General features: G+C 54.6%; 1 protein-coding gene across 1 annotated transcript; it reads left to right on the top strand.

The window, feature by feature from the left end:
* The first annotated feature begins 99 nt into the window (after positions 1-99).
* On the top strand, positions 100-9,661 carry ENO2 (enolase 2). Its single transcript, XM_051780815.1, has 12 exons — positions 100-269; positions 3,216-3,307; positions 4,231-4,326; positions 4,626-4,684; positions 5,685-5,754; positions 5,929-6,062; positions 6,655-6,877; positions 7,331-7,528; positions 7,657-7,858; positions 8,068-8,176; positions 8,314-8,372; positions 8,708-9,661. The coding sequence occupies exons 2-12, from the start codon at positions 3,223-3,225 to the stop codon at positions 8,775-8,777; spliced, it is 1,305 nt and encodes a 434-aa protein (XP_051636775.1). The 5' UTR covers positions 100-269; positions 3,216-3,222; the 3' UTR covers positions 8,778-9,661.
* Positions 9,662-9,950: the final 289 nt, after the last annotated feature.

Here is a 9,950-nt window from a genome sequence, read left to right as displayed (position 1 = left end):
TACGTCTATCCCTTGCTGCCTGCCTTTCTCTCCCTCTCCATCCCCTACGTGCTGTTTGCAAAGCTTTGCTAAATCCTGACTCATCGCAGCTCTGGGTCACATGCTGCTGTCCCGGCCCTATCAGGGGCGTCTCCATCCTGCTGCTGCTGCCGCCGTTGGCTTAGAGGACACATCATCTCCCCTTGAGGTCCTGCATCCCTCCTCAGCTTCGTCCTCTCTCCTTTCTACCAGCACTCTCTCAATCTCTCGTTCACCCCTGCCCTAGGAAGGTAAGTGTCTCCCCACGGCCAGCACCCCCCTCTCCACATGCATGTTTCTGCTCCCCACCTTGTGCCCTCCAAACCCCACATGCACTTTGGGGTCCCTGCAGAGAAGGACCACGGTGAGCAGCATTAACAACTAAACTCCCCTCACTTCCTCTCCCTGCTCCTCCCACCTATCTCTCCTCACCCACAACCTTCTCACTTTTCTTTCATATTTTAATTCCAGGTACTCCCTCCTTCCCTAGCCCCCCCTTGCCCCTCCAGGCAATCATCATTTCAGATGCGAACCTAGGGAATTGCAGGAGGGGGGCAACCAAGGAGGATAAGGGGTGCTCCCAAGGGCATTGTCGGGAGGTGCTGCGGGATGGAGCTTTCCCTGGGGGAGGGGGTGGTAGTGGGGAGGACGCAAAGCTCAGCCTGGGCACTGCTGGGAAAAGGATCCAGCCTCAGGGCAGACCAACCGCCCCCGTCTCCCGATGCGTTGACATAACCACGGGCGCTCCGGGAGAGGGAGGGAGGAGAGGGGGTGTTTTCCTATTTGCACAGCCCCACACCACACAGGGGAGGGGGGGCAGTAGGGAGAGGAGGTGACAGTCAAGCAAGCAATAGCTGCATCAGCCACGACACTGCAGCAGTGCGGGCTTCCTGGGAGCAGTGCCCAGCCCGGGAGAATCGCAGCAGCACACGGGACTGGTGGCGGTGGCTTGGGACGAAGGTCTTCACCGTGCTGGCCCGCCTGGCGGGGAGGGGGAATTGCTGCCAGCGCCAGCTACAGCGAGACGCTGCCCTGGTGACAGGCAGTGCCACGGAGCGGTGCCCACGGGAAGGCACTGCAGCAGGACCAGCCTCCCGGGGTGCGCTGCCCAGCCCCTGTTCACGGGGGGATGCACAGCATCCAGCCTGGCTCCTCTCTCCCCCTGGTTGTGGTCTATGGCCTCCCAGCTATGGGCTCCATCCCAATCCCTTATCCTGGCTTATCCGCCTCTGACCTCCTTTCTGGACAGTGCAGCTGATGCCAGGGATTTCAGGGTGGTTCTTTGCACTGTTCAAAGGAGGGCAAGCTCAGGGGGACACGGGGCAGCAACACAAGCGGAGTAAAGGGTTTAAAGGACTAGAGGGAAAAGAGATCATGTGAGTGATGGGGTGGGGCAAGCAAGGCTGGATTTGGCTTGTCATTTGGCTTCCTCGGAGCTAGCTCCAACAGGAGCAGGTGGATGTGGCCAGAGGGATGTGACCATGGACAACGCGACCACATAAGCAGAAAGGCACAGCATCGGGCACGGGACTCGCTGTCAAAGCTCACTTTAATTGGGGTACTGTCCCTCTCTACCCCGTGGAGGCTGTTGAGGCATGGGCAGGACACTGCTGCAAAGGAAGCTCGCAGCTGCACGGGCACGGCTCTGGAGGAAGTTCCTGTGGCGTGTGCCAGATGGCGTGAGGAGCACTGCCAAAGCGTCTGATGGGGGATCCCAGCCCAGATGGACATGGTGGAGGGCCCTGCGCAGGCTCCAGAGAACACTGGAGCCGCTAACTGAAACTCCCAAATACGGGAATCTCTGGCTGAAACTTCAGAGCAGCAGCGCGATTTCCTCACACCCCTGTGATTTCCACCCACCCGGGGCAGCGGGGTCGAGCGCTGACTCTGGCTTCCCCCAGCCTGCTTCTTAGCTCCCCCTAGTGCTGTGATGTGCTATTTCCAGCTTATCCCACCCCACCCTGCGCTGAGCCCCTGCTCTGGCTGTGCCCCTGCTCACACACACCACGGGGAGGTCCTGGCTGGGGCCCCGTGGTTACTCCGGCCTCTGCCAGCCCTGCTCGGGGTTCAGTGAATCATCTGTGGGAGCCGGGGGAGGAAAACCTGGGAGGGCTGGGGGCGTGGGGGAACATGCACCTCTCTGCAGCACCCTGGCATTGCCCAGGCCCACAGCCAGGAGAATGAGAAGGTGGCATAGTGGGAATGAGATGGTTTGGACCCCCTATGGAGCAAAGTGCAGCAAGAGAAGCTCTTTCAAACAGCCATCATCACCCACCAGCTTGTTTTCTACTTCAGATTTAACCAGATGCCCAAAACGCCATGCTTCCTCCCCCTCCTCATCCAACAGAGATACCTCCCAGCCTCATCCACTTGGCTGTCTCAGGAACAGAGTGAAGGTTTGGCATCTGGGCCAGGTCCCTCCTCCTTCAGAGCCCTCTCTACCACGTCTGAGGCACCGTGGCCTTCAGCAGGATGTCTCCTCAGGCTGCTGACCTCCGTGCTCCCGCTGCCTCAGCACAGCCTGACCTGGCAGCTCATGGAGGAGACAGGAAGGCTGAGCTGGGTGCTCAACAGAGGCGACGTGGATGGGGGTCTGTGAGAGCCAAACTGGGGCAGCTCCCCTGCCATGGACCCGAGGGTCCCCACGGGTTGGCTGCCCCCCTGCCCTGCCCATCGCTCTTGGCTGGCTCACTGCACAGGGACACAGCAGCCACTTGCTGCCTGGCCCTGGAAAGCACTGTCCTCGCCTCGCGGCAAGGGGACAGGAGATGCCAGAAGCTGGTACCCTGTCCTTGACGCCAGAGCCAGGGGCACCTCCCTGCTGTGCCAGCTGATCCCTCCCTCTCTGCTGTCCGTGGATGCTGTGGCACCCTCCCCAACCCTGCCATCCGGGCTCGTATCAGGCGCTCTGCCGTGACGCAGGGAGAGAGGGAGAGAGTACTCCCAGTTTGTCATCTGCAGCAAAGGCACAGAGTAAATTCAAATAGATACCCTGTTCCTGGGCAAAACAGACTATGAGTAGATTCCCACAGTCTGGGTGAATTTCTACATTTCCTGGGGCCAATAGTTTTAGCCCCAATTCATAGGATCACGTTTCCTTCAGCTCCCTTCTCTCTGTCAGTCTAGACACAGAAGGGTGAGCACCACATCCTGGGGCCTCTCAGGGCTGAACGTGTCCTGTTGTCTCCTCTCCACAGATTCATTATGGCAGTCGAGAGGATCCATGCCCGGGAGATCCTGGACTCCCGTGGGAACCCCACCGTTGAGGTGGACTTGTACACACACAAAGGTATGTGGGGAGGATAAGAGATGGAGGGAAAGCCCTGCCCATCCTTGCAGAGCTGGCGCTGTGCAGTAGCCTGGCACGCTCCGCTGAGAGCATGGAGGGTCTTCACCAGTGAACCCCCAGCAGACAACAAGCCAGGGGAAGAGGCAAAGACCAAAACTCTGCTTGTGGCTTTGCTTGTGCTTGTGCTCAGCAACTCTGCACTTGTGCTGGGCAAATCATGACAAGACAGATGGGACTTGACTGCTGTGTATGTGACTTGAGCCATCCACCTGCTGGTAGCAGGGATGGAAGGTTTTGTTAGCATAAATATATGCACCTTCTTGTCACATCCCTGTGATGCCCTGCTGCAGCTATGCTTTTAGTCCTGGGACACAGTACGAGTTTGGTAACACATCCATAGCCATGCTTATGGCAGGGGTAAAGGTATTTGACCCTCACATCTCTGTGCAGGCATGTCCATCTCAACTGGAAGACCTGCATCGATGCTGGGCCCAAAATTGTGTGAACTGATGGGTGAGGAGCAGGCAACAAACCATTCTCTTCCTTCTTTAGTGAGGCAGAAACCCAATCCCAGTGTGAGGGGGAGAAGTTGCTGGTGGCTGTGGTTCAGGCTGCCTCTGGAATCAGGAGAAGGGTTGAGGAACCAGACTTCCACTCATCATCTGCAGTTCTGGGATCAGTGTGGACCTCTGGGTGCCTGAGATCCAGATTCCTCAGTCTGGAAACCCTGGGTGCATTTATTTGTGCCATCGAGGTGTTCCAACTCTGAGAAGAACAACCAGGAGCAGCCAGCCAGCAGGGCCATCCATTTTCACAAGCAGTTGCTACCTTCTTGCCTATGAAAGCAGGGCAGAAGCAGGTGCATGAGGGTTTTTCCTCTTCACCCTCTGTTCGTCTCATGCTCCTGTTTTACTGTTTCCCAGGCATGTTTCGAGCAGCAGTCCCCAGCGGCGCATCCACTGGTATCTACGAAGCGCTGGAGCTGAGAGACAATGACAAGTCACGTTTCCTTGGAAAAGGTGGGGAGATGCCTGCTGCACACGCTGTCCTTGGGGCTTCCTGTGTGTGGGGCTCTGCAGGAGGGTTCTGCTCATCCGCTGGTGTGATGCGGATGTGTCCCACTGCCCTCAGAGCGACCACAAAGGCACAGACCTAGCGTAAAGTGAAAGATCAGACCTCGATCTTCCCTTGCTGTCTCCCTCTCTCAGTCTCTCTATTGGTCCTCTCCCTCCCTCTTTCCACTCTCCTCTTTGCCTCACCCTCTCTCTCTCTCTCTCTCTCTCTCTCTCTTTCTTTCTCTGTCTCTTCCCTTCTTTAGGGGTCCTGCAGGCCGTGGATCATATCAACAGCACTGTCGCCCCAGCTCTCGTGGGCTCTGTAAGGATTTCTCTTTGTTCTCCCTTATCCAACGCTTACTCTGGTCCGTCTCTGTCCCCCAATCTCTGTCTCTGCCTCTCTTCATTTCACTGGGTTAACAGACATAGTGATGCTCTCTGTGAACCGTGGACACACCCCTCCTGCCCTCCATGCCTGTATGTGTCCACAGCAATCTTTTCTCGGGGAGGAAAGGATTTAACACTACCTGGTCCACCGCAGCATCTGTACAGCCTAGCTAGTCCCCTCGGTGCTCCCTGTAGAGCTCACTCCCTCTTCCAGCCATGCTCCTCCTCAAGCACTGAATCTCATCCACATGTCTGTGGCCTCGTGATGGTGTGATGAGCAATGGCTGTACTGTGCAAGCTCTGGCACAGCCTTGCAGAGCAGTGGTGTCACATCTGCAGCTTGTTTACACCTGAAGACCTGGAGCCTGCTCTGAGAAGACCTGAGCTGAAGCCACATACTACACACCATGTAGCCTGTGGCAGGGTCTGGCTGAGAGCCCAGCTCTCTCCACTTGTGAAAAATACCCGGTCTGGTGGAGGGCTACCTGTGTTGGGTCTAATCCTGCTCTCCACCTCACTCCCGGGGATGGCTCCATCCAGTCTGTATTTGTTTGCTTGAGGTTGAGCATGTACTGTTGTTCTGCCTAGCTTCTGTGTAGCCACAGCACCACAAAGCTCCCTGGAAGCTGCTGAAAGCCTCAGTAAATCCTTGAGGGAGTCCTGTGTCCCCAGTAATGTGTGGCCTTGCCTGGGCTGCAGTTGACCCCCTCTCCAGCGTGGGTACATCTACACTGCACTGCAGCAACATCGTCGTGGTTACTTAACCTGACTATATACCAAGGCACCAGTTTCCAGAGCTTTGTGTGTTTATGTTCCCTCACAAGCTGAAAAGATCCCTGTATCCCCAGCTTCTCCATCAACGCCTTGTTTCCTGCACACCAGAGCCAACAGCTCTTCCAATCCTCTCCTTCTCAGGAGCTGTTTCTTTCTTGCAGGGCCTCTCTGTCGTGGATCAAGAGAAGATAGACAATCTGATGCTTGAGATGGATGGCACAGAGAACAAATGTAATTCATTCCTCTTTTTTTAGCCTGTGAAGTAAAGACCATGGGAGGCTGCTGGGCTGGAGCGGGGGGCACTGTCATAGCTGTGGTGAGCCCAAGGCTGGGCTGCCAAGGGCACCCGCTGGGCAAGAGGTTGCTGCCTGAGAAGCCTTAACTCCTCCTCGGTTTTGTCCACAGCCAAGTTTGGTGCCAATGCTATCCTGGGAGTTTCACTGGCTGTGTGCAAGGCGGGAGCTGCAGAGAAGGATGTCCCCCTGTACCGGCACATTGCTGACCTGGCCGGCAACTCCGACCTCATCCTTCCTGTGCCAGTAAGACTCCTCTGTCCTTGACATCCACCTTCAGAAGCTCCAAAAGAGTGGTGTTTCCAAAAGAAACTTCAAAGGACGTGTTGGGAGGTAGATAAGGAAGGGATATAGGGCTGGAACATCAGATGAGTACACTGCACTAGTCAGGGAAGCAAACCAAGGCTCAAGGTCTGTCAAGTTCCAATTTGAAAAAAGGAGCCTGAGGAGGATATGGCTTTGTGGTGGGGGATTGACTTGTGAAACTCATTCACAAAGGGTGTAGTGGGTGCCAACATTTTCTCGGAGTCAAGGAGAAAGGTCCTGGAAGAAAGATCGACAAAACATTGCAGATAAACAAACACAGGTAAATACACATAGCTCGGGAGATCTCTGAGAGGGAAATAGGTGGGAAAGTCCTCTCCAACCATGTGCCTTGAGCCACTACTGGAAGGAAGACCCCATGCTTATGTGCCTTTGGTCTGATGCGTTATAGCTGATGTATTATGTTACCCTGTGGGATGTGGTATGAGTGGGTGTGGTGATTCATCTGAGAGCCTCCTCTAAGTGGTATCAAAACCGGTTCCTTCAACTCTGCTACTCTTGTGGACTCTTCCAGGCTTTCAATGTGATCAATGGAGGTTCCCACGCAGGCAACAAACTGGCCATGCAGGAGTTCATGATCCTGCCCGTGGGAGCTGAAAGCTTCCGCGATGCCATGCGTATCGGGGCTGAGGTCTATCACAACCTCAAGAGCGTCATCAAGGAGAAGTATGGCAAAGATGCTACCAACGTGGGTGATGAGGGAGGCTTTGCCCCCAACATCCTGGAAAATAGCGAAGGTGAGAGCCATACAGAGATGGGGTACCCTTACCTGCAGTGCTGCGGGTTCCTATACCCAGCTCACAGCATTCCCCAAGGACTGGTTTAAAAGATGATGCTTCAGTGGCACTGACCTCCTATGTCAGGGAATGGTTTCTAAGCTCCTTCTCCTTGGAGGGAGCCTTGATTTATTATAGCCTCTCCATACAAATCTTTCACGCATGTGCACACTTTTACAAGGCCTTCCCCAAACTTGTCTTTGAGCTTGTATTTTAATTCCTTCTTGTCCACTTGGACATGGCCTCCACAGCTCCTTGGCACGTTTTTGTTGCACTCTGGGCTCCCTTCTACTTCTCCCATCACACCACTAGACTCTAAGTGGCTCTAGGAACACTCTGAGGGGAGATTCCCAAAAAAAAGGCAGATTTCTATGCATGGGCTGACTCTCCTCACTGCACCTCTCCTCCTTTCAGCTCTGGAGCTCCTCAAGGAAGCTATCGACAAGGCGGGCTACACGGACAAGATTGTCATTGGTATGGATGTGGCAGCATCTGAGTTCTATCGTGATGGCAAATATGACCTGGACTTCAAGTCCCCAGATGACCCAAGCCGCTACATTTCTGGAGATGAGTTGGGTGACCTCTACCAAAGCTTCGTACGTGATTATCCAGGTGAGCTGCTGTGCTTGGCAGTAGGAAATCAGCACTGGTGCTGCACACTTAACCAGCGTAAACCCTCTGTGTTTTTGGGGTGAGAAGGGAGGCAGCTTTGACTCACGTCTCTTCTGTTTTCCTTTCAGTGGTCTCCATTGAGGATCCCTTTGACCAAGATGACTGGGAGGCCTGGACCAAGTTCACTGCCAATGTGGGGATTCAGATAGTGGGAGATGACCTGACAGTGACAAACCCCAAGCGCATCGAGCGAGCTGTTGAAGAGAAAGCCTGCAACTGCCTCCTGCTGAAAGTCAACCAGATTGGATCCGTCACAGAGGCCATCCAAGCGTAAGTCCAGCCCCATGCCCTTGTTGTCCTGTGAAAGGACTGATGATGAACCACAGCAGGGTGTCACGCTATCCACTGGGTGAATAGACTTTTGTCTCTACCAGAGTGTAGGATGCTGAGAGTGGGAGCAGAGGGTGCCTAGATCACACCCTGTGTGGGTGGTGGTTATAGGAGTGGGAGCTACTGACTGCATTTGTTGCTCCTTGCAGCTGCAAGTTGGCCCAGGAGAATGGCTGGGGTGTGATGGTGAGCCACCGATCTGGGGAGACTGAAGACACCTTCATCGCTGATCTGGTTGTAGGACTGTGCACTGGGCAGGTAGGTGAAACCCAGGCCATGCGTAGGCCTGAAGGAAAGCGAAAGTGTGTGAAGACAGAATACCCTGCCATACCATGGGAAACTGGTACAAGTCATAACAGTGTCTTACAATGTCTGTTTTGGGGAATGCCTTACAGATAAAGACGGGTGCTCCCTGCAGGTCTGAACGCTTGGCTAAATACAACCAGCTCATGAGGTAAGGGGCTCCAGGGATGGGAACGCAGAAGAAAGAATGGGGGAGTGACAGATTGGGGTGGGAGAAGCTAAAAACCCAAGGGTAGATGGGGCTTGTGGATGAAATATTATGAAGACAAGGCATAGAGATGACAGTGAGATCTCAGGGAGTCCTCTGGAGTGGACTCCTTTCCTCCTCCTTGTGTGAGGGTACAACCTTCCAGGTGCAGCAGCTGGCAAGAAGTGATCTCCAACCCATGTCAGCTTTCTGTTGATGCACTGCCCCACCAGCAACCTGGTGCCTCCCATGCTCCCTCAACACAAAATCCTGACATGTGGTGTCTCTCTTTCCTGCAGGATTGAGGAAGAGCTTGGTGATGAAGCACGCTTCGCCGGACACAACTTTCGCAATCCAAGTGTTCTTTGAACATTGTCCCCAGGGCACAGCCACCCTGCTGCTCTTTCCCACCTCACAGACTCTAAACCCCCCTTTCCTCCACTGCTCCTGTTTTTGCTCTTTCTCCCCACTCTGTCACCTGGTTCCCTTTCACCTCAAAGCCCCTCAAGTTCAGGTGTCCTCGGCTAGATGTACCCAGGTGAAGGATGAGAGGAAGGCCTACACCCTGTCCCTTGCTTTGGGGTCATAAGCATTTCTGGACCTAGGCATTGTGTGTCTTGTTTTTCGTGCAGGGCCGTGTCTGAGCCACTGCGTTGACGTGTTAGACTATGGGAGCATGCTGCCCGGTGTGTTTTCCTCGTACGCCGAAGCATGTGCAGTGAACATCTGTGTGTCAGCTGGTGTGTCTGGGCACGTGTCGCACCTGTAGCTGTGTCTGGACGAGTGTTGCCAGTGGCTCGCTCTCGTTGTGCATGTGTGTAGGTGTGTGTACATGTACTGGCCTACGGCGTCCCTGTGCCCCAGGCGTGTGTCTGCACCGAGCCCTGGTGGGACCCGAATGTCCCTTGCCTCCACCCCGAGTGCTGTGCTGTGTTGGGCTGTGCTTGCCGGCAACTTGGTGTTGAAGTGCAGTGGTGTCCCACACTGGGTGTGCGTGTGCGTGTGTGCGCGCTGTCAGTCTCTGGGTCAGCACATAGTACTGCGGGGCGATGTATTAAAACACATTCCGTAAACAAACCTGTGCTCTCATTTGCTTCTTGTGACCTTTTTCTCTCTGTTCCCTTCCCTCTTGCACTCCTTCACCCTCTCTTCTGCCCATGATGTCTGCTTCACCTTCTGGACAGTCCATGCTCAGCTGAGCAACAGACAAACTACAGATCCCTAAACTCAATTAAAATGTATTTCACACCTGAGTTGTCTGACTTGGCCTGATGTTTCTCTCTAGATGCCAGTGTTTGGGAAATGGGTACATTTTGTCATCAGAGCAGGAGAGGCTCACACAGAAAGGTAACCAAAATGAGCAGAGGGGACTGGCAAGATGAAGAAAAGGCCCAGGTACCCTCACCTTCTTTCACAGCCTTGTCCCACAGTCAGACTGCTCTGTTGGCCACCAGCTGGGAAATGCCAAGGGGAAGGCATGTGGGATGGTAGGAATTGCCCCTGTCATCTCCACCAAACCATGTAGCATGAAGATCTGCTGCG

Source organism: Manacus candei, unplaced genomic scaffold, assembly GCF_025592945.1.
Source record: "Manacus candei isolate 608988 ecotype Guabito, Panama unplaced genomic scaffold, ASM2559294v1 h1tg000014l, whole genome shotgun sequence".
Lineage (NCBI taxonomy): Eukaryota > Metazoa > Chordata > Aves > Passeriformes > Pipridae > Manacus > Manacus candei.
The sequence above is the reverse complement of the archived record's forward strand: the minus strand, read 5'-3'. Positions and strand labels throughout refer to the sequence as shown.